This window comes from Aedes albopictus, chromosome 2 (assembly GCF_035046485.1).
Source record: "Aedes albopictus strain Foshan chromosome 2, AalbF5, whole genome shotgun sequence".
Classification (NCBI taxonomy): Eukaryota; Metazoa; Arthropoda; class Insecta; order Diptera; family Culicidae; genus Aedes; species Aedes albopictus.
Window position 1 is genome coordinate 406,508,660 of NC_085137.1, and position 24,509 is coordinate 406,533,168.

A 24,509-nucleotide genomic window follows, 5' to 3' on the forward strand; every position below is an offset into this window, starting at 1 on the left:
GAAAGCTAGAATGAACAACAAAAGCGAACATACAAAAAGAGCTGCGCATCGTGGATTCAATTCAGTTGATAGACGATAGTGGATACGAACGGACGCACCAAAAGGCAGCAGCAATGGCATTTGCAGTACACAGCAGTCCACCACAGAGAGGTTTTAAAGAGTTTCCTCTCTGCGGTCGGTGTTGTGGCTGTAAGAATAGCCGCAGCGGTCACGACAGTGACCACTACCGCTATTTGACGCAAATTTGAGTAATACCACGGAGGTGCGGGATTGCTTCAAAAGAACTTAAGTTTGGGTTGATTTGTAGTTCCGTGTACGTGTTTAAGGTATCCACTTATCCGCGAGCGGTAATGGCGGCGGCGGGCATAACCAACCGGTTCAAATTTTGACGTTTCGTGGGGGAAAGTCAAAACAGTTTCATTCTCCTCCTCACCCCTTCACCCACCGATCGGTGGCGCCAACCGATTGCGATCCCCACGAAACGTCAAAATTCGAATCGGTTAGTTGTGCCCGCCGCCGCCATTACCGCTCGCGGATAAGTGGATAGGGAAATAGCGTGACAGAGGGGGGAGGGGGGTCTAGAAATCTCGAAAAACGATGGACGTAATAAAATGAACCTTCCCTTGGGGCAACTGACAAAAAAATGATCACAAATTTAAGGCCAGTAGTACACAGGGTCAAATATTTGACAAGGAAAGAACTCAAGAAACAATATCAGTTTGACACTAATGAAAATTCGATCGAGTCAAACAAGATGTTTGAGCATTGGTTTCTTTTTGGACAAATATTTGACCCTGTGTACTAGCAGCTTAATGCTCATCGTGTTTCCCTACCTTTAGTAAAGCCTTTTGTCACCACCTTTTTCGACTTCCATGCCGTACCCCCTTTGTTTGAAAAAGCCTTTTGTTGTTCCATCGGCGACGTTCGACTTTTGTTTGTATCAGTCAACAAAAGCCTTTTTTGAGCTAGCGTCCAGTTCTCTCTCTCTCACCGGGAGAGACGCAACCAACAGACGAGACGACGACGACCAGACGACGACGCCGACGCTGAAGACGCTAAAGAATGGTAACGCTTGATTTGCATCACACATGATTGTGATCACAGTTCTAGTAAAAATCATTATAAGGGAACATTCATAAATGTTCACCCTCCGCCACCTATGCCAAACATTTTTTGTATAAAAGCTCTGATATTTTTGTATGAGTCGTCACACTTTATTGGATCCCCCTCCCCCTCAAAACTTGATGTAATATATAGACATATAAGACACTTTCGATTGTAGTATAGGTATTAATCTTTGTTAAATGTTTAAGTTGTTTGAGCTACAAACGCAAAATATGATCCTTTTTTTTAATTTTAATTATCGCACACATATTACCTAAATTAACGCATGAAAAAGCTTGAGCGTGAGACGTTTTTGCGTCCACTCGACCGACGTCGTCGTCGTCGCGTCGTCAAAGTCATCATCAGGCTGCTTGTTCTTTCTTCCAGTCAGTCAGTTACCGTCCATCGTTCGGTGCGCGAGCAACGGGACTTTGTGTAATTTCGGTCGCGTCTCCTGAAGCAGTAGCTCTACTTTTATTTTGTTTTATTACCTCTCCTCCATTGACAGCGAATTCCAGAGTGTTTGTGTGATTTTTGTCTCATTAATTACACCCGAAGAAAGGTGAATCCGGAGTCAAGTGAATGGTTTGCGGTTTAATTATAGGGTGAAGATTCCAACGAGTCGTTCGGATTCGGAAAATGTTGGAAGTTTAGTTGAAAAATCGCTGGAAGAAAAAAAAATTGCAAACGTGGTTGACACATTCAACAGCATCTTCATCCGCCCTCGTTGTCGTCCGTCGTCACCACCGCTCATTCATGCAGTTCTGGATAGGTGATAGCTGGAAGAAGAACCGAATGGGGCAGTGATGATTAATTTCATTAGGCGGAAATAAGTGTAATTGAGGAGTGAAACACTGTCGCTATTGACCGAGCAGAAGGATAGCAAATGCCACGGTCGCAATAATGTTCTTCCGCGGGGGCCTCAGCATCCGGCGCAACCTCTATTCGAAGCTGATCCTGTTGCTGATTTTGGGGTTGTTTGTGTTGTTTTACTTCAAAAATTTGAATGGAAGTGACGGTGGCAACGCGAATAGCATTCCCAAAAGAAAATTTGGGATCGTTGAATCGGGGAAATTTGCTGATCGTGGGTGGCACCGATGGGCAGGACAAGATCTACGAGCAACTGGTACTGGCTGACCTTCGAAAGCAGGAGAAAGGTCTCGGGGATAGCGGCAAGGGGGTGGATTTGAAGGGGGAAGCAAAGGAGATAGGCGAGAAGCAACTGGCCACGATAGCGCTGAATGAGGAACTCAGCGAGCACTTGAGCTACAATCGGACTCCGCCGGACGAACGACATCCGGCGTGCAAGAGGAAAACGTACGACCTCAACAATCTTCCCTCCACCAGCGTCATCATCATATTCTACAACGAACCGTACTCGGTGCTGGTCCGGACGGTTCACAGCGTGCTGAATACGGCCGATGGACGGCTCTTGAAGGAGATCATCCTGGTGGACGACGGAAGCACCAACGAGGAGCTGAAGGGAAAGCTCGATTACTACGTCCGGACCCGGCTGCCTTCGAAGGTGAAGGTCTTACGCCAGCGAAACAGGTTAGTTCTCTTCTTCCAGTTGATCTTCTTATTACCATATACGCGAGCTTGTCCTATAGACGTCGTGGGGGCGAATCGTTGGCATAATATTAAGCGTGGTTGGTTACGTTGTAAGCAGCTTTTCCAAAAGGCTCGAGATCGAAGCACGACAAAAAAAACAGAAAAGTAATGACTGGTTCAATTGTTCTCGGGCGTACCTACTCGGCATGACACGTCGCCTACCGTCAACCTGGTTTAGCTTAGCTGGGCAAGTCGATGCGCGTACGACGGCAACGAAAGGGAGAAGAAATTCTTTCCCGTTGATCGGCGTGGCGCTGCAGTGGTTCCCAATTTATCGGAGGATGTGTGCGGTACCATACAGCAAGTATCTAATATACTGGAACGCAATTAAATGTTTACATTCTTGGACGCAAAACCTTTTTCACTAGTAGCTAGAACCGGATCATGGCTCTGGGCTCTCGTATTAGACTAGAACATAGAAGAATGTTTCGCTCCTATATAGGGTTACAGTGGGTATTATCGGCAGGTTTGTTCTCTTTGTCATGGGGGGTTTTTGTCAGCCAAATGCCTGAAACTTGGCCATATAATTCAGCTTAGTTGGGAAGGATTTGAGACCAACTCTGAGTTCAATAGGTTTCAAAATACCCTCAAAACGGCCAAGAATAGGTAATTTCCCCTACTTTGAGTTATATTTTGGTCACAGCAATTTTGCAAAATTTCAGCTTCATCGCCGTTTTTAGTTTACTATGGGGAAAATTTATTTTTCATTCAAAATTCCCTTTAAAAAAATAAGTCGAATGATTATTGCTGTTGGAAATTCCACGCAAAAAACCGTAAGGTGATCTAACGCATGTAAAAAATCCTGGGAATCCTCTTGAGATTATTTTAGGAACTATGTACTGCTGGGATTCTCCAGGACTGATAACTGAGATTCCTCTGGATATTTCTTGCAGGAATACTCCATTTTTTACTCTAGGTTTCCCATACAATCCCTGCAGGGAATCCTCCAGAAAGATGTTCCTGCTAAATGTCAACAAAAAATCGCGAAGAAACTCCAGTAGGGTTTCCTGAAGGAATCCCAGCAATAATTATTGAATTAAAAAGAGTAGAAGGAACCCATTAAAAAATATCTGAAGAATCATAGCAGGAAACTCTGAAAGAACGCGACTGTCGATTGGTCTATGTTCTAGGTTAGGGAATTCGGCTTATCAGTCCTTGATTCTTTAGAACGAAAACGGGTTATATTCGTCGGTAACGGTTTCGGTAACGGTTGTTACTATTTTGAGGGACGAATGTTAGAACCCTGGAAGAACTTCAAGAAGACCAGGCATCCCACGAGAAAATCCTGGAAGAATCCTACGATGAATTTTAGGAGGAACTCCTGTAGGCATCCCTAGAGGAATTCCAAGAGAAATTGCTGGAAAAATCTTTTGAAAAATCCTCTTGAAATTTCTCTAAGAATGCCTGATAGGATTCTGCTAGAAATTTGTGCTGGTTTCTCTCCATAGATTTCTCTCAGTATTCTTCTGTGAGTTGAAGGATTCCTCTAAGAATTCCTCTAGGAATATCTCCAGAAGTACTTGCTTGGATTTTCATGAACTACTGCAAGGATTTCTACAAGCATTCTTACTGATATTTCTCAAGCATTTCCAGATGGTGTATTTTGCAGATACTGTTCTAGAAGTCCTCCATGATTTTCTGGAGGATTTCCAGCAGGAATTGCTTGAAGAATCCCAGCAACACTTCTTGGATGATTCCCACCACGAATGCTTGGAGAAATTCTACCTGCATTCTAAGAGCAATATCAACAGAATAGAATTTCTGAAGAAGAAATCTGAAAAGGATCTCTAGCACGAATAAGAGAAAAACCTAAAAGGATGTTTAGAGAAATTCAGAAAAAAATCCCTAAAAAATTCAGGCAGGATGAGTTTCTAGTGGAATCCATAAGTTACACAAGGATTTCTGGATGACTCCCATCAAAAATAACTGGATGAATCATAGCAAGAAATTCTAGAGAGATAATTCCAGATAAATTTTTTGATTTCACGAACATTTCCTACAGGAACCCTTGGGAAAATCTCTGGAGATACCACATGAGGAATGCTTGAAAAAAAAAAACCAACAGGCATTCTTTCTTGGGGAATTTCCAAACGGAATTTGTACAGAAATCTTATGAAAAATGCATGTAAAAATCACAAAATGAGCTTCTGCAGGTATTCCAGTGGGCATTCTCAAAGGAATTCCTGAAGGATCTCTTGGAGAAATTCGCGGAGAAATGCCGATAAGAATCCGTGGAGCAATCTGTGGAAAAATCCTCTTGGAATTTCTCCACAAATGTCTAATAGAAAATTCTTGATGAGATTGTTCCAGAGGTTTCTCCAAATATTCCTATACATATCGGTCCTGTAATTCCAGGGGTTTCTATAGAACCTCCTTTCGCGTTTTTTCCAAATTTTTCTCTTTAGGAATTTCTCTTATGGTGATAAGCACCAACGCGTCCTAGCCGCGATTTAATCTCGGTTTTACCAAATCCGAGATTTAATTTAATACCCCGTTCGGTAAGCACCAAAGTCGGTATTAAAGTGTCAGAACGCAGCCAATTCATACGCAACATAGAAAAGTGGGTAAATGTGTGCGTGAAAGAATCATCGTATGGAAAGGAATGTGAATAAAAACAACTGATCGCAGATTGTTTTTGTTTTGATGCAAATTGTGTGCACCACACTGCTGCAGCGAATTGAACCAGCAAGGAAGGAATCAGCAGGAAGCGGCATTTTTCTGTTAGATTGAAGCAAACGGATTTCCAGCTAACAATGCTGTTCGGCGCAGCGGAAGAATAATTGGATGGACATCCCGGCGAAATAATAATGGTGATTTTTTGTACAGTTCGTCTACTCGATAACAGGTTTTAGGACATGTAGGAGAGAGCTGACGAATCGCTAGCTAGAAGGAATTCCAGCGAGGCTACCTTCAGGAATTCCCTCGTGTACTCTGGCAACTTGTGCCGGGATTCAGTGAAGAGTTATTCCAGGAATTTCATCGACGATTACTCTAGAAATTCCTTCGGAGATTCGTCCAGAAATTCATTTTGGGATCCCTCTGGGAGCTCTTCCGGGGGTTGCTCAAAATATTCGTCTTCGGATTTCTGGAGCACTCCCCGGAGTATATCCCAATATTTATCCAGGATTTTTCCAAAAATTATCGCAGCGAGAATTTTTCAGAAATTGCTCGAAGAAATTCTTCCTGGAATCCCACCGGCAATCCTTTCAGCAGTTCAGACAGAAATTTCTGGAAACTTCCCTGAAATTGTGCCGTGAATTCCTCTAGGTATTCTTCAGGAAATTGCCCTAGGGGTTCTTTCAGAAATTTCCAAAGGGATACAGGAAATTGCCAGGGATTTAGGACTTACCATCCCCCGGGTATCCTCCGGGAATTCCCCCAGGGATTCATTCGGAAATTCCAACAGAGATTCCCCCAGGCATTCCTCCGGTAATTCCCCCGAGGATTCCACCGAGATTTCCCCCAGACATTCCACCGGGAATTCCCCCAGGGATTCCTCCGGGAATTCTCCCAGGGATTCCACCGAGAATTCCGCCAGGGATTCCTTCGGGAATTCCCCCAGGGATTCCATCGGGAATTCTCCCAGGGATTCTATCAGGAATTCTCCCAGGGATTCCACCGGGAATTCCCCCAGGGATTACTCCGGGAATTCCGCCAGGGATTAATCCAGGGATTTCTCCGGGAATTCCTCCAGGGATTCCTCCGGGAATTCCTCCAGGAATTCCTCCGGGAATTCACCCAGGGATTCCTCCGGGAATTCCCCCAGGGATTCCTCCGGGAATTCCCCCAGGGATTCCTCCGGGAATTCCCCCAGGGATTCCTCCGGGAATTCCTCCAGGGATTCCTCCGGGAATTCCCCCAGGGATTCTTCCGGGAATTCCCCCAGGGATTCCTCCGGGAATTCCCCCAGGGATTCCTCCGGGAATTCCCCCAGGGATTCCTCCGGGAATTCCCCCAGGGATTCCTCCGGGAATTCCCCCAGGGATTCCTCCGGGAATTCCCCCAGGGATTCCTCCGGGAATTCCCCCAGGGATTCCTCCGGGAATTCCCCCAGGGATTCCTCCGGGAATTCCCCCAGGGATTCCTCCGGGAATTCCCCCAGGGATTCCTCCGAGAATTCCCCCAGGGATTCCTCCGGGAATTCCCCCAGGGATTCCTCCGGGAATTCCCCCAGGGATTCCTCCGGGAATTCCCCCAGGGATTCCTCCGGGAATTCCCCCAGGGATTCCTCCGGGAATTCCCCCAGGGATTCCTCCGGGAATTCCCCCAGGGATTCCTCCGGGAATTCCCCCAGGGATTCCTCCGGGAATTCCCCCAGGGATTCCTCCGGGAATTCCCCCAGGGATTCCTCCGGGACCCCCAGGGATTCCTCCGGGAATTCCCCCAGGGATTCCTCCGGGAATTCCCCCAGGGATTCATTCGGAAATTCCAACAGAGATTTCCCCAAGCAATCTTCGGTAATTCCCCCGAAGATTCCACCGAGATTTCCCCCAGGGATTCCTCCGGGAATTCCCCCAGGGATTCCACCGGGAATTCCCCCAGGGATTCCATCGGGAATTCTCCCAGGGATTCCATCAGGAATTCTCCCAGGGATTCCACCGGGAATTCCCCCAGGGATTCAATCGGGAATTCCCACAGTGATTCCATCGGGGATTCTCCAAAGGATTCCATCGGTAATTCCCCCAAAGATTCCATCGGGAATTCCCCCAGGGATTCCTCCAGGGGAACTCCTTCCGGGACTCCTCTAGGAAATCCTCCCGGGATTTCTCAAGGAATTCCTCCTCGGATTTCTCCAGGAATTACTGCAAGTAATTCTTCGGGGATTCCTCCAGACATTTCTCCAGGGATTCTTTGTGGAATGCCTCCAAAAATTCTCCCATGAATTCTTCCTGGGATTCCTTCAGGAGTTCCTGACGGAATTTCCGTAGCAATCCCTGTTGGAATTCCCAGAGGAATATCTCTCGAAGTTCTCGGAGGAACGAAGTTCTCGGAGGAACCCCCTTTAGAATTTTTGAAGGAATCCCTGTCAGCTTTTCCAATGAAATCCGAAAATCAATGTAAGAATTCCCGGAATAACCTTTTAAGGATTTCCTGGTGAAAATTCTCAAAGAATTTTTGTGGTAATTCCTTGAGAAATTTCTGAAGAAAATTCTGGTGAAATGTCGGAAAAAACTCCTGGAAGAATTTATGGAAGGATTCGTCGAGAAATTTTTCAAGAATTTCTGAGAAAAGATGCAGGAGGAATTCCTCTAGGCATTTCTCCAGAAATTTCTTCGTGAATTCCAACAGAAACTCTGGAAGAGTTCCCTTCCAGAGATATCTCTCAGAATTCCTTCGGGATTTTCTCCGAAAATGCCACTAGAATTTTTTTCCGAGAATTCCTACAGAAATTTCTCCAGGAATTTCTTCCTTCAGAAAGTCCTCTAGGAATTTATCCACACATTCTTCTGGGGATTTCTGGAGGAATTACCGCAGGAATTCCTGGAGGAATTACCGCAGGAATTCCTGGAGGAATTTCCGCAGGAATTCCTGGAGGAATTTCCGCAGGAATTCCTGGAGGAATTTCCGGAGGAATTCCTGGAGGAATTTCCGGAGGAATTCCTGGAGGAATTTCCGGAGGAATTCCTGGAGGAATTTCCGGAGGAATTCCTGGAGGAATTTCCGGAGGAATTCCTGGAGGAATTTCCGGAGGAATTCCTGGAGGAATTTCCGGAGGAATTCCTGGAGGAATTTCCGGAGGAATTCCTGGAGGAATTTCCGGAGGAATTCCTGGAGGAATTTCCGGAGGAATTCCTGGAGGAATTTCCGGAGGAATTCCTGGAGGAATTTCCGGAGGAATTCCTGGAGGAATTTCCGGAGGAATTCCTGGAGGAATTTCCGGAGGAATTCCTGGAGGAATTTCCTGGAGGAATTTCCGGAGGAATTCCTGGAGGAATTTCCGGAGGAATTCCTGGAGGAATTTCCGGAGGAATTCCTGGAGGAATTTCCGGAGGAATTCCTGGAGGAATTTCCGGAGGAATTCCTGGAGGAATTTCCGGAGGAATTCCTGGAGGAATTTCCGGAGGAATTCCTGGAGGAATTTCCGGAGGAATTCCTGGAGGAATTTCCGCAGGAATTCCTGGAGGAATTTCCGCAGGAATTCCTGGAGGAATTTCCGCAGGAATTCCTGGAGGAATTTCCGCAGGAATTCCTGGAGGAATTTCCGCAGGAATTCCTGGAGGAATTTCCGGAGGAATTCCTGGAGGAATTTCCGGAGGAATTCCTGGAGGAATTTCCGGAGGAATTCCTGGAGGAATTTCCGGAGGAATTCCTGGAGGAATTTCCGGAGGAATTCCTGGAGGAATTTCCGGAGGAATTCCTGGAGGAATTTCCGGAGGAATTCCTGGAGGAATTTCCGGAGGAATTCCTGGAGGAATTTCCGGAGGAATTCCTGGAGGAATTTCCGGAGGAATTCCTGGAGGAATTTCCGGAGGAATTCATGGAGGAATTTCCGGAGGAATTCCTGGAGGAATTTCCGGAGGAATTCCTGGAGGAATTTCCGGAGGAATTCCTGGAGGAATTTCCGGAGGAATTCCTGGAGGAATTTCCGGAGGAATTCCTGGAGGAATTTCCGGAGGAATTCCTGGAGGAATTTCCGGAGGAATTCCTGGAGGAATTTCCGGAGGAATTCCTGGAGGAATTTCCGGAGGAATTCCTGGAGGAATTTCCGGAGGAATTCCTGGAGGAATTTCCGGAGGAATTCCTGGAGGAATTTCCGGAGGAATTCCTGGAGGAATTTCCGGAGGAATTCCTGCAGGAATTTCCGGAGGAATTCCTGCAGGAATTTCCGGAGGAATTTCCGGAGGAATTCCTGGAGGAATTTCCGGAGGAATTCCTGGAGGAATTTCCGGAGGAATTCATGGAGGAATTTTCGGAGGAATTCCTGGAGGAATTTCCGGAGGAATTCCTGGAGGAATTTCCGGAGGAATTCCTGGAGGAATTTCCGGAGGAATTCCTGGAGGAATTTCCGGAGGAATTCCTGGAGGAATTTCCGGAGGAATTCCTGGAGGAATTTCCGGAGGAATTCCTGCAGGAATTTCCGGAGGAATTCCTGCAGGAATTTCCGGAGGAATTCCTGCAGGAATTTCCGGAGGAATTCCTGCAGGAATTTCCGGAGGAATTCCTGCAGGAATTTCCGGAGGAATTCCTGCAGGAATTTCCGGAGGAATTCCTGCAGGAATTTCCGGAGGAATTCCTGCAGGAATTTCCGGAGGAATTCCTGCAGGAATTTCCGGAGGAATTCCTGGAGGAATTTCCGGAGGAATTCCTGGAGGAATTTCCGGAGGAATTCCTGGAGGAATTTCCGGAGGAATTCCTGGAGGAATTTCCGGAGGAATTCCTGGAGGAATTTCCGGAGGAATTCCTGGAGGAATTTCCGGAGGAATTCCTGGAGGAATTCCTGGAGGAATTTCCGGAGGAATTCCTGGAGGAATTTCCGGAGGAATTCCTGGAGGAATTTCAGGAGGACTTCCTAAATTTTCGGAGAAATTCCTAGAGATCTTTCCGGAAGAATTCCTGGAGGAGTTTCCGGAGTAAGTCAAGGAGGAATTTCTGGAGTAACTCCTGGAGAAATTTCTAGAGCAATTTCCGGGGGAGCTTCGAGAGGAATTCAATAGGAAACCCAGAAAAAATCTTGCAGAATTGTCTTCGGAATTTCCTACGAGAATTCCAACGGCAATTCCTCCGGAAATTCTTTTGACAATTTCTCCAGAAATTCCTTCTGGAATTCTTCTCGAAATGTCTACTGGAATTCCTTCAGAAATTCCCACTGGAATTCCTTCACATATTCCTACGGGAATTCCACCGGAAATTCCACCACGAATTCCTGTGGTAGTTTCTCCGGAAATTCTTTGAAGAGTTTGTTTGGGGATTCCTACGTGAGTTTCTCCGGAAATTCCGCCGGGAATTCCTACAAGAATGCCTCCGGGAACTTCTGCGTGAATTGCCACAAGAATTTCTATGGAAATTTCTACTGGAGTTCCTTCAGAGTCTTGAAACTTTTCTTGTGAGAATCTTCGAGACTTGCACATAAAAGACCGAGAGAATCTTCTAAGAAATTTCTAGATATATCTGCGAAGAAATCCCAACAGGCATCACTAAAGCAACTCCCGAAGAAATTTGCGAAGGAGTTTCAAAAAAATCACCAAAATTTCGTGAAGTAGCACGGCGAAATAAACGGAGAAAGCCACGAGAGAATGTCTGGTTTCTCCGAGGGAATTACCGGAGGAATCCCTGAAAATATTCCTGCGGGAACACTCGCACATATTCCTGGAGACATCTCTGCAAAAAGTACTGAGGGAAATTTCCAGAAATCCTGGAGGCCTCTCCGAAAAAAAAACTCCGAATCTTGGTTGAATTATTAGTAGAATTCTTAACATTTTCGACTCCAGACTGCCACTTCAATAAAATCTTTTGTGTTGCGAGCAATTCTGTTATGGAATTACTTGTCAGCTTCCAGCAAATAAGTCACCGTCCTTCGAAAATATCGCTGCAGTAGGATGCCCGCTACTCACGGTGGGCACTGAGGATCAAGCACATTTCTGCACAAGTTTTCCATCACATGATATAAAATTTCGTAGCAGCGGCCGTTTTTATTTTCAAGCAGGTCTTCATGGCACTTCCAAAGGGAGCTGTCTTCCTGATGGTCTCATCCAGTTTGCAGGGGCACGATGAAATTCTCCGGAAAACATGCTGCAGCTGGAGAAATTTCCACCTTGCAGCAGATTTCAGCTGCTTGTTGTTTTGTTTTGTTTATCTTTGACGTATCTTCATGTGATTCCAGTGGTGTGAGTATTGATTTTTCTCTGACATGCACAGCACGCAGCCAGTTATTTTAAATCTGAGATATAAATCTAGTGCGCCGAAATCGGCGCACTAAAGTTAAATCTCAGATTAAAATCGAGGATAATACCGTTTGGTGCTTGAGAAAATCGAGGATAATACGTGATTGGCGTCTAGGACGCTGTGGAGCTTACCGCCATTAGAATATCAGCAGAAATTTCTTCAGATATTCCAAAATATTTCAGCAGGAATTCTTGCTGGTATTTCTCAAACCATTTCAACTGAGAATTCCTCAGTAATAACTCTTAGGAGTCCTCCAAGTATTCCTGGAGAAATCCTGAGGAATCCCAGCAAGTCTTCCTGGTGCATTCCACCAAAAAATCCTGAATGAATCCAGCCACACTCCTGGAGGAATACCCGCTACTATTCCTGAAGAGTTATCTAGTGAATTACCAGCTAGAATTACTGGATAAATTCCAAAAATAATCTAGAGGAATTCTTGTAGAAATCCCCGAAAGAATCACAGCAGGAAATTTTGACAGGAATCATAGGATTTTTTGTAGGGATCTCAACTGTGATTGCGTGGGTTATCTAGTTATCTAGTGAATTACAGCCATAATTCCCGGAGGAGTCATAATATCACTCCAGTTGAGACCTAGTAGTCTCAAGTTGAGATGTAGGCTCTTTTCTATTTGGAGCGTTTTGGAGTCTATGAACAACGCCTTACATTTTTTGGTAATTTAGCAATGTTTTGAAAATAAGCGTGGATACGGAGTTGAAACTATTCTCACGAAAAGTTTCATCACCCGGAGCGGAAATCGAACCCTCACCCCATAGCATTCTGTGATTAGGAACTTGGTTATCCTAACCGCACGGCTATGGGGCTTTTGATAATAAGGTTTTTATTATTGAAATCGGTTTGATTTTGATCAATATAAAGTTCTTTAACAAATTTTTGTGAAATGTATGTGAAATTCTCCATATACATATATACTAATTGAAATCAGAAGCCAGTTTTAAATTAATCTGCCGAAAATTTTAGAGAGTGCTCTAACATTTCTGAAGAATCGAATGGAGATCCAGAAGTCTCGAAAAAATTTCTAACGGAACCAGAATATAAAAAATGCCTTGTAAAATATCTAAGGAGTGGTAATAATGATAGGAGTGAGTCCAATTATCAAATAGAATTACAAGTCTAGCTTTAGGTGACACTCCAAAAAAAAAAATGCCTGACGTAATTGCTTGTGTAACTTCTAATAGATTCGTTGGGTACAAACCGTGAGGAAATTTTCAGAAATTCAACTCGACAAAGTTGTGTACGAGCTTCTGGCAGTAGGGTCTTGTACCATTTGGGCAGGTGTACCTATTTTGGGCACTTGCCGCTACAACTAAGTACTACTGTACTTGCCTAACTCTATACAAAATTTCAAATCAATCGGTTTGAAATTGACTTGGTTATATCAGCAAGTGCCCAAATGGTACAAGACCCTATTTTTAAGGAATCCCTGAAAGAGATCATGCGAATCTCCAATTATGCTTAAATTAATTTTTTGAAAAATCTTTTAGAAAGAGTTTACCATGCTAGAAGAGAAATATGGCTGAACCCATGAGGAGCTTCCTAAAATGTAAGATTTTGTAGGAGTAGTTTTACATAATAGTTAAGAGGTTTTTTTCAGAACACATTCTTAAAAAATAATGGTTGATGGGATTTAGAATACCCTAAGTGAATTTTTCAAAGAAATTGCTGTATAGACTTGTCGAATAATTTTGGAATCAGATTTGATAAGGATTGTTTTGATAAATGTCGACAGTTTCTATTGAAATGCTGCAAAAAGTTATTTATTCACTTCTAAATTTTTCTGCGAGATTTTCTTAGGGAGAACTGATAACATAATATGTTTGTACAAGACAGACATTATTATTATCTTATGTCATCAAAAATTTATACGAAACTAGCTGTCCCGGCAAATTTTGCCTTGCCTACTGAGTTTAGCACCAATTTCCCGGTCAAAATCAAGGTCAAAATGCATAAAAAATCTCAATATTCCAAGTATTTTGTCTCATAATCCATTCTTGGGTGAAAATTAACAGAGCAAAACAAAGACAGCCCAAATTCGACGTTCCGACGAGTTATGCGCGGCCCCACGCATGCCACTGCTTTTTTATGTATAGATAAATTTTTGTCGACTTTTCTTGAAGACTCCCACCAACTTCTCAATGAATTAAAGAATAAAATCTAAAAATTTCCTAAAAATTGACAAATAGTTTAAGGACAAGCTCGTTAGAATACCAATACGGCAGCCAGAATGGCAAACTTTTGTATCAAGTCACGATTTTAAGTGCATAAAAATCATAATAACCTAAACCAGCGAGCCGGATATTCTCATTTTAAGTTGTTTACAAGTGAGTCGGAATAAAATAAAAATAACACTATCGTTAGTAAGTAAAAAGAAAATCGGGCTAAGTACTGTTCCTTTTAATTTCACTAAGAATTTTCATCCTTTGACAGATACGTATTTCGACCTACACTGTAAGGTCGTCTCCAGTGGCTCGTACTTGACTCAACTCGTGCATCTAGATATCTGGTGCAAGGTTGAATTGGGATTTCAAGAAGGTTGTCCTTAAATAGACCTTTGCATCTGTTGTAGACAGCTCAAGTAGTAAGTATGGTTTCTTCTCGTGTATGTGTCGAATGTGTATTGGTGCCACCTTGATGCCATCGACGGTTCAACTAACCGCGGGACAAGCGTATTCATTCATTCTGTGATTTAGACGCGTGCGACTCGGATCTCGGTACCACAGGTTGGCGACGAAGGTGAAAACTAAAGTGTTGGAAGTGAAAAAAAAAAAAAATTTTGGGTGGAAATTGAAGAAAATTGGGAAAAGCATTTTTGTGTCCAGGTAAAAAAAAAATAAAAATAAAAATCAAAGTTCATGTGAAGAAATCTACATCAGAGAAAAAAGTGGAAATTCTAACCGACCATGCTCGCGACCCGCCATATTTGAAAAAAGTGTAAAATGTTGAAGGAAAAAAAATCTACCATCTATGTGATCGATAGTGAATGAAAAAAATGGAAATGAATGGGAAATAAAAGAAAATGTTCGATTATGTGCTCTGCGATATGATTGTGAAGAAATGTGGCGATTGAAGTTTTTTTTGTGTTGTGAATGATTGAGTTTTACCGATGGGTGCAGGAAGGTATGCGCCATGGAATTTTCGAGATAAGTGCAATCCGTGGCTATTGCATCATGATGAACGATTTGGTAAGCTTGTTCGAGCGTGTGAGGATACTGAGCGATAATTGCAGCATTCAAGGTATGTACAAATCTATGAATTGTATTCGACGGCCCAGAAGTAAAATCTAGTTTTTTCTTCTTTCGTGGCATCATTTTGAAGCACGAACAAAATGGCGATTTTTGCTTTGGCCATCAATTGAGACAGTGGATCATGAGGGGAAAATGTAATAAAGTATTAGTGATCAATAACCAACTATCGGAACGAGAAAAAAAACGCACCCATTCAAGCGTAGGCGTTCACACCACCACGTGACTATAACCATGTGCGCACCCTGCGTTCCCCGCCTGACACCAGCTAAGCGTGTTGGTAGGTGCATACGCGGGGTTGCTAAGAGTGAAAATATTGCCATCAACTTGTATTGCTCTCTCAGGGGAGGTTATCTCTCTACAAACGAGACCGCAGAGAGCCGATTGGAAGCAGACACAGAGTGAAAGTTTTTCTGTGTGAGTTTCAATTCTCTGAATGGGGCATGTGTGATTCCGTTACCGGCGAGACCAAGGGCTGCATACTTGAAAAGCAAATCCAATTGGAACGAAAAATGTTTGCTTGAATGAGTTTGTGATTGAATTCACTGTGGAGAGCAAAGAGAGGAAAGAGTAGGATCGCGCGAGTTAACCTTGAATGTGCGGTGCTCGTTGGTATGTAGTGGGACGGTGAGTGTCTGCTTTGCGTCGCATGTTGTTTTCTCTGCGCGTGTCTCTAGTTTCGTTCAACGGCAGTCACGATAACCAATCTCTTCAATGCATTCCTTCGGTTTATGTTTTGAATGATTTGTATGGTTGAGGGGTGTTAGCTATGTACTGTATGTGATTCAATTCACTTACGCATGCGTGATTTGATTCACTGATGTGTATGAAAAGATGAAGTGATTAAATTCAATGGAAAAGTGATTTGATTCACTAAACGAGCCTAAATGAATGAAAGTTGAACAAAGAAGCGTAAACGTGATTAAATTCACTAGTAAAGAGATGTTCTATGGCGGTGTCTTGTAGTATGAATTCGGATTAGAATTTCCTGTTAAGTTTGCTGGATATGACAAGGTTCTTGTGGTTTTATTTCGTAGAACAATGGATTCGTCGGCAGAAGAAATTGTACAAGAGGTTCCGCTGATACCCGTGTTTAGTCCGGCATCCTACAATCTACCACAGTTCAAATTCGCTCATCTCCCGCCATCTGAGATAAGAAATGCTTGGATTGGTTGGATTCGATGGTTCGAGAATGTTATGACTGCAACGAATATCAACGATGGAAGAACTCGGAAAGCCCAAATGCTGGCAATGGGAGGGATGGAGTTACAGAACGTTTTCTACGGCATTCCCGGAGCTGACGTAGATGATAACAATGACAACCGTAACCCGTACGAGCAGGCAAAACAGAAGCTTTCTGAACACTTTTCTCCCAAACAACACGAGAGTTTTGAGCGATTCCAGTTTTGGTCGATGTCTCCAGCAGATGACGAACCCATCGAAAAATTTCTGCTGAGGGTTCAGCAAAAGGCCGACAAATGTTTCTTTGGACGAAGCGAACAACAATGCCGTCAAATTGCAATTATGGACAAGGTTATCCAAAATTCCCCGGAGGATCTTAAACGTAAACTTCTAGAAAAGGAACATCTCAACCTAGATGATACCACAAAGATCATCAACGCACACCAGTCGATTAAACAACAAGCGTCCCTGATGAAATCTGGATCAAAAGTGGATATCAACCGCCTTGTAGTTAACAAGCAGAGAGTTCCGTATTACAGAGATACTGGAATTCCTGCTTACAAAGCAAGATGTTCCCGTTGTGGCAGATTCCAGCACCGAGACAGTGAAAGGTGTCCCGCTTTGGATAGAGCTTGCCATCGTTGTCACACAAAAGGCCATTTTCAGTCAATGTGTAAATCGAAAGTAGAAGGAAATGTAAGAATATTCTTTGACGTTAGGTTTTCTTTTTGTTAAATTCTAAATTACTGTTCATCGTTTCATTAAGGCTACTAAGCGGAGACACTCGCCATATAGATCCGGACAGGATTCCTACATCAAGAGATCAAGAACAGTGAGAAATATCGAAACTCATGAGCGCGACGAAATCAAAAAGGAGGAGCTGCCGGTCTACAACATTGCTGATGACGATGATGAATTTATTAAATGTCGCGTAGGAGGAGTGGAAATCGAAATGCTTATCGACTCTGGTTCTACGTACAACCTAATTGATGATGCAACCTGGGAACTCTTGAAGTTGAAAGATGCCAGATTCACAGCCGAGAGAGACGATGACTCGAAGCGGTTTTTGGCGTATGGGCGATTACCACTGAAGCTGTTAACGGTGTTCGACGCCGTACTTGAAGTTAAAGACGGTGCCGAAACTATCTCAACGGAGACGTCATTCTACGTTATTGAAGGTGGTCAACAACCGTTGCTGGGAAAAATTACAGCAAGGAAATTGGGACTTTTACATGTCGGTCTGCCAAGTTCGTTTGGGAAGGATGTCAACCTTGTAGAGAACACAAAATTGTTTCCGAAAATCAAGGATTTTCAGTTGACATTGCCGATTGATCGTTCTGTTTCCCCCGTCATTCAACCTCTTCGCCGATGTCCGATTCCCATTCTTGGTCGAGTGAAATCCAAACTAGACGAATTACTGGAGATGGGAATCATCGAACGGGTAACAAAACCGAGTTCTTGGGTGTCACCTCTAGTACCTATTATAAAAGATAATGGAGACCTAAGATTGTGCGTCGACATGCGGCGAGCAAATCAAGCAATTCAGCGATTGAATCATCCTTTGCCCGTGTTTGACGATCTGTTACCCAGATTCAGTGGTGCGAAGTACTTCACCACGTTAGATATCAAGCAGGCGTTTCATCAGGTTGAACTGGTGGAAGAAAGTCGAGATATCACCACTTTCATAACAAACTGGGGTCTATATCGCTACACTCGTCTGTTGTTCGGTGTGAATTACGCTCCAGAGTTTTTCCAAAACCTAATGGAGAGCATACTAGCGCAATGCCCCAATACAGTGGTTTTCATTGACGATATTTTGATGTGGGGAGCGACAGAAGAGGAACATGATAAAGCGGTGAAACATACACTGGACGTTCTCAATAAATATGGACTATCTCTCAACGTCAGTAAATGTAAATTTAAGCAGCAGGAGGTACAGTTCCATGGGCACAGACTATCTGAAAATGGCGTACTTCCTTCTGATGATAAGATACGATCTCTATCAGAATGCCGACCACCGAGGAATAAGGAAGAACTACGCAGTTTTCTCGGTCTTGTCACGTACGTTTCTCGCTTCATTCCGAATTTGGCAACCGAAAGTCATTCCCTCCGAGAGCTGCTAAAAACTTCGAACAATTTTCAATGGCTGCCACAACACAACAACTGTTTTGAGAAGCTCAAGCTGCGGATCACAAACTTGGAACATCTCGGATATTACGACCCAAAAGATCAAACAATTTTGGTGACTGATGCTTCAGGAGTAGGACTCGGTGCAGTACTGGTCCAGTTGAAAGACAATCTGCCTCGTGTCATCAGCTATGCATCACGTAGTCTGTCTGAAGCTGAGAAACGATACCCTCCGATAGAAAAAGAAGCGCTTGGAATTGTTTGGGGCATTGAACGCTTCAAGGTCTACTTGATTGGTATATCGTTCACCTTAGAAACTGATCATCGTCCACTCGAGGTAATTAATTTCATTCTGTTGTTGGATTTTAATTAGATTTTAATCGGTATTGTACTTAGGTTTTATTCACACCCAACTCACGTCCGACAGCAAGAATTGAAAGGTGGTTGCTTAGGCTGCAGGCGTTCAGATTCAGGGTCGTTTATAGAAAAGGTTCATCAAATATCGCTGACACACTGTCTCGTTTAGCCGCCCATGTCGAAGATCATTCCTGGCAAGAAGATTCCGAAACATACATTAGGCGTTGTATTGCTTCCACGCTGGCTAAATTATCGGAAACGAAAACTGAGTGCAATTATGACCAAGACATCGAATGCGCGATTCGCTCTATCCAAGAAACTGCTGCGATTGACATTTCTGAGGTTGCTGAGGCTACCAAGAGCGATAGTGAACTGCAGGCTGTGAGAGATGCTATCATGAATGAGAACTGGGTGTCGGTTCAGGTGAAATCTTATTCTCCCTTCCGTAGTGAGCTCTCGTACGCAAACAACCTTGTTCTTCGAGGCTCTAAGCTAGTTATTCCGTTGGTTTTGAGAAGCAGAATGCTGATGCTAGCTCACGAAGGACATCCTGGTCAATCGAGTATGAAAAGACGTTTGCGAGACAGATGTTGGTGGCCAAACATGGACCAAGAGGCAGTGTCAGTATGTGAGAAATGTGAAGGATGTCGGTTGGTACAGGTTCCAGATCCCCCAGAACCAATGCAGCGCAGATCGTTGCCGGATAAACCGTGGATAGATATAGCCATTGATTTCCTTGGACCACTACCATCAGGGGAATATATTTTGGTAGTAATCGACTATTTTAGCCGTCATGTCGATCTCGAAATTATGATGACCATCACTGCGAAAGAAACAATTAAAAGGCTGGACAAAATCTTTCGAATCTGGGGTATACCACGTACCATTACGCTAGATAACGCGAAACAGTTCGTCGCAACAGAGTTCGAGGAGTACTGTCGGACGAAAGGAATATTCTTGAACCACACTTCACCGTATTGGCCTCAAGCAAACGGTGAAGTAGAACGCCAAAATCGCTCTCTGTTGAAAAGGCTGAAAATCGCCAATGCGTTATACGGTACATGGCGAACGGAAATGGATCGATACCTGGAAATGTACAACAATACTCCTCACTCGACTACCGGAAAGACGCCGAATGAACTACTACAAAATCGTAAGCCTCGTTCGAAGCTTCCAGATTTAGACGACATTTCTACAGCAGTTTCTTCAACGGATTTCGCTGACCGAGATAAAATTCGAAAATTTTCGGGAAAAGAGCGTGAGGATACTATTCGTAGAGCTAAGCTGAGCAACATCGCCATTGGTGATGTTGTACTTATGCGAAACGTTCATCCAGCAAATAAATTCTCGACAAACTTCCTCAAAGAGAAGTTTCTCGTTGAGGATCGTAATAACTCTAACATTAGAGTTAAATCATTGGAAACGGGGAAAATGTACGACAGAAACGTTTCTCATTTGAAGAAGATATCGGAGTCAGCGGTCAACATCGAAGAAACTGAGAATTACTCAGAAACTCCAGATGCTGAAGTTCCTAGACGATCGGAGAGACTACGCAAGTTGCCGAGTAGGTACTAAACAGTTAAATAGAAAGGTAAGCGATTTTATTGAACTTCGTTGTATCGCAAAAGCTGAGTTTACATTTTATTTCAGATACTTACATGTATTAAATGTTTTTATTCATAATAAAAGTCTTTAATTTATAAAAAGGGAGATGTGGTAGACAGCTCAAGTAGTAAGTATGGTTTCTTCTCGTGTATGTGTCGAATGTGTATTGGTGCCACCTTGATGCCATCGACGGTTCAACTAACCGCGGGACAAGCGTATTCATTCATTCTGTGATTTAGACGCGTGCGACTCGGATCTCGGTACCACAGCATCAACTTTTAAATTAAATCCTATAATGACTTGTCTAGGAAATCAGTCGAAAAATTTAAGAGCTGTTCCATTTCTGCCAGAAGTTTAACCTGTAATAAATCTAGTAATGCCGCCACCTTCTAACAAAATCCAGCAAATTTTTCTGCTTTGTATATGGCATATTTGATGGTTCGTTCAAGTTACTGGAGTGATTATTATGTGAACCTGGAATTATTCTCTAACACCTGGAAAAAATCTGGATAACTAAGGGAATTTTATTTTCGCAAACGAGTAGACACCCTGAAAAACAAATCGAAAACTAAAATGACTAATGATAAAACCGAAACGCCACTGTAGGACGGGGCTGTTCGATCACAGGATTCAGTTTAATAAGTGGTTAGACCATGATTGAGAATTTACCAGGTATCGATCATTAACATACACACCAAATGCTTCCAGCACAGAAAGAAATTAGCAATAGAAATTGCTGAATTTTCAGCGAAACTTTGCTGAATATCAGCAAAGCGTTGCTGATTATCCGTCAAAATTGCTAAATGGTGCAAACCGAAAAAAGACTGGCTGATATCAGGGTTGGTAACCATCAGTTTCGTCACTGACCAACGACGAAAATCTATAAAAGTTCGTCAGCAAATAAAACTCCGTCACTTGCATCATCAGCGATCGACAAAGAAACCACGACGAGAATGAACTGAAAATAAAACAGGGACGTATACTTTTCGTCATTCTCTTTTGTCTTCTTCTGCAATGACGAAAACCGAACATGCAATCGTCACACGGCATCTGACTGCGGACAAAAGGCGAACTAGTCACGCTTTTAATTGATGATTTAGCCTCCACCTTTTCGAGCTGCTGAATTAGCTCTGTTGGTATGCGTGGTGCGCTGCCAATCCTAAGGTTTTTGGTTCGATTCCGAATCAAGCGGGGTTTCTTTTTTGCATTTTTTCTGGTCAGCCATCCTCGTGATGCTGATTATTCGATCGTCTGTCCTGTTCGGTGCAAGAACCTCAACGAAAATGCCGACAAAGAGAAACGGCAAAACTTTTTCGTCCCGACTAGCAAACTGACTGACGATGTTTGAACGAAAATATTCAAGCGCTGCTGGTTCAGTGACGCAAACTTTTTATTATCTGTTGTCGTCAGTGATTCTTCTTCAGATCCGATGACTATTAACAACTCTAGCCTAGTTTGGTGTTTGAAAGGAATCGCTCAAGAAACTTCTTGACCGATTCCTGGCAGAAACTTTCCACGGTGACTGCCATTTGAACTGTCATTTCTTCGCAACTGCGTACTGCAATCGAAGAAAAACGGTTTCTTGGGCGATTCAGGCAAGGAATTTCCCATGCATCAAGATAGGCCGAAAAATTCCTTCTGAACTGCAAACAGCGCTTCTGGCTGATATTCGGCAATTCGTATTGCTAAACGTAATCAACACAAAAAAAAAATTGCAACATTTTCTGATTATCAGCAAAAATGTGCAGTGTGTATAGTAGAGTGGGTCATCGTTTATATGGAAAAATAAAAAAATTAATGGTTTCCCATTAGATCAAAGCTTTTTTGATTCCATTTTCAGGAACCGTTATGGACCCGTTAGGACAGGATCGGTTATGTCTACGTTTTGCGCATCGCGTTTGAAGTTTGTATGGAGTTTTACATGGGAAAATACATTTTTTTCAGTGGCGATTCCCTAACCTCAAATCTACCTGTTCAACAAATGTAAATTATTGAATTTTCTCATCAAACTGGCTTGTAATTTGTAAAAAATGACGAGCATAGACGTTTCCATTCATTTGCAATATGATTCTGATTCTGAATCTTCCGCAATTGCATATTTTAAGGTCGTTGAACAGGTAAAAAGTGAGGTTACGAGACGCCACTGATTTTTTTTGCATTTCTCTCATAACAAGCTCGAATTTTTCTAAAACCATGTAACCGATAAAGTGAAAACATAGCCTAGGGTGTCCTGAAAAACTTTGTCGAAGACCGCGAAGTGATCTGATGCTTATGAAAAAAGTTATAGCGTTGGCATTTCTTGGTGAAACAGCATGATTTTGTTGCTATTGTTATTCCTTTACATGTTAAAACATAAACACATGCATGAGGTTCGTTGGTTATAACTATTTTCATAAGCATCGGATCGCTTTGCGGTCTTCAACTAAGTTTTTCAGAACATCCTAGGCTATCATTTTACAGTATCGGTTAAAAAGTTTCAGACAAACTATTTCAACTTATGACAAAAATGCAAAAAAGTATGTTTTCCCATACAAATTTCAATTGCAATGCGCAAAGTGTAGACACAACCGATCGTGCTCAAATTTTGCACAGACACTCAGGACCCGAAAAGGAACCAAAAAAGCTTTGATCTGAGAAAACGGTTCCGGTGACCCATGCTAATATACATTTATAAAATTTTGGCAAATTTTTCAATTATGTATAAACTTTTAAAATTTCGCTTGGAAAAACCTGTTCAACTCAGGGAAGTTTATGTTGTCTAATGAGTAGACATCCTGTCATTTACCCAAAGCGGTAAACGCGCTAGTATACAGCAATTCCATGCTGGCGTTGACGGATTCGATTCCCGGTGGGTCCAGGATTGTTTTGTTGTGGAAAGATCTTCGACTTTCTTAGGTATAGAATCTTTTCGTGCCTGTCTCACATACAAAATGGTCATTGGCAGAGGAAGCTCTCAGTGTTTATAATAGTGGAAGTTCCCATAGAACACTGAGCTGAGGAGCAGGCTTTGTTCCAGTGCAGTGGGGACGTTACACAAAGAAGAAGATGAAGACCATTGGATATTTGTAAATTAATCAAATGCGTTCACTTTTTTTTTAATACACATGAGAACAGATCAACATGATCAGAACCGAATGACAACGTTTGGGAACCACTGCGCCGGAGCGACAAACTATCTTCACATCGGGCGCGAGAATATGTAGAACTACCACCACCCAACCAATCAAGCAAGCTCCACCGACCATCGTCCCCCCTTATAAACAGTGCTACTTTCCTGCAACGTGTCCGATTTTTTTTTTAGTTTTGTTGTCATCTCTGTGTTGTGTTGGTAGGCTTTTTTGGTCTTCCCACAAGCTCACTCACCGGCGGCGTTGTACCGGTCATCGTCATCGCCGCCCGTCGCACTTCTTTTTCTGGATGGATGCGTGTCGTTGTGCTGCCGCTGCGCTGGGCGCTGGACTTTGTTCCGTCCGACCATTCCGTTCTCGCGGTCTTCGTCATCATCGTGGTTTTTGATATTTACACCTTCGTCGTACGATTCGCGTGTAGGTATGTTTATTATACTTAGGCCGACCGAAAATCAACCAGTGTAGACTGGTTGCCGGAAAGAGTGGATAGGATTGTGTGTCGTAAAGGCTGATGATAGTATCAATAACAGTTTAAATCTGAAGTGGCTTCCCGGTAGCTTATCGCTTATCTTCTTTGAGCTTGAATTGTCGTAATATATCTACGTAATAGCAGTATTATTGTCCCGTTATCAGTTGCTTATCAATACTTCGGCAGGTGACACTTATCATAAATTATATACTTGTCGATTCTTACGTGATTTTATGTTCCTGGACAATTTAAAGGTAGGGCAGGATGACGATTGTAGGGTTGCAAGAATTGCAACGTTACAGATTTCACGAAAATCGCGATTAGAAAACGAATGCCGTAGATTTCTTGGAAAGCTCACTAAACATGAAATCTATATACATAGTCATTCCATAAAATATCGATAAACAGGGGATAGACCAAATGATCGGGACAGGCAAAATGTTCACTTCTCAAAAAATGTTCAACCAGCTGTAACATTTCGAAAAGTGCATAAAATATTCTCAAATTTTCACTGTAAGTTAATCAACTAGTTGTGTATTAGTGGTCAAAATTTGAAAACGTTCGGGCTATTCTGCACCAAGTTATGAAGATTCTAGAAAAAGGTAGAATTATTCGATAGCCAACTTTGAACTGTTATATCTCCGGATTCAATGAACCGAATGCAAAGAAATTTTGACCAATTATGATTTATATAATGGGCTCTGAAAAACGTTTGACCTTCAAAGGAAGGGAAAATTCCCGGAGAAACTTCTGTAGAAACTCTCGGAGGAACTTCTGAAAAA

At 42.9% G+C, this 24,509-nt stretch overlaps 1 protein-coding gene across 1 annotated transcript in view; it reads left to right on the plus strand.

Annotated features, from left to right (window-relative positions):
- The first annotated feature begins 1,433 nt into the window (after positions 1–1,433).
- Positions 1,434–24,509, plus strand: part of LOC109417011 (polypeptide N-acetylgalactosaminyltransferase 1) — a 97,034-nt gene continuing 73,958 nt past the window's right edge. The window contains 2 exon segments of the mRNA XM_029876516.2: positions 1,434–2,153; positions 2,155–2,655. Of these exon segments, the coding sequence (XP_029732376.2) occupies positions 2,008–2,153; positions 2,155–2,655 (647 nt within the window). The 5' untranslated portion in view covers positions 1,434–2,007.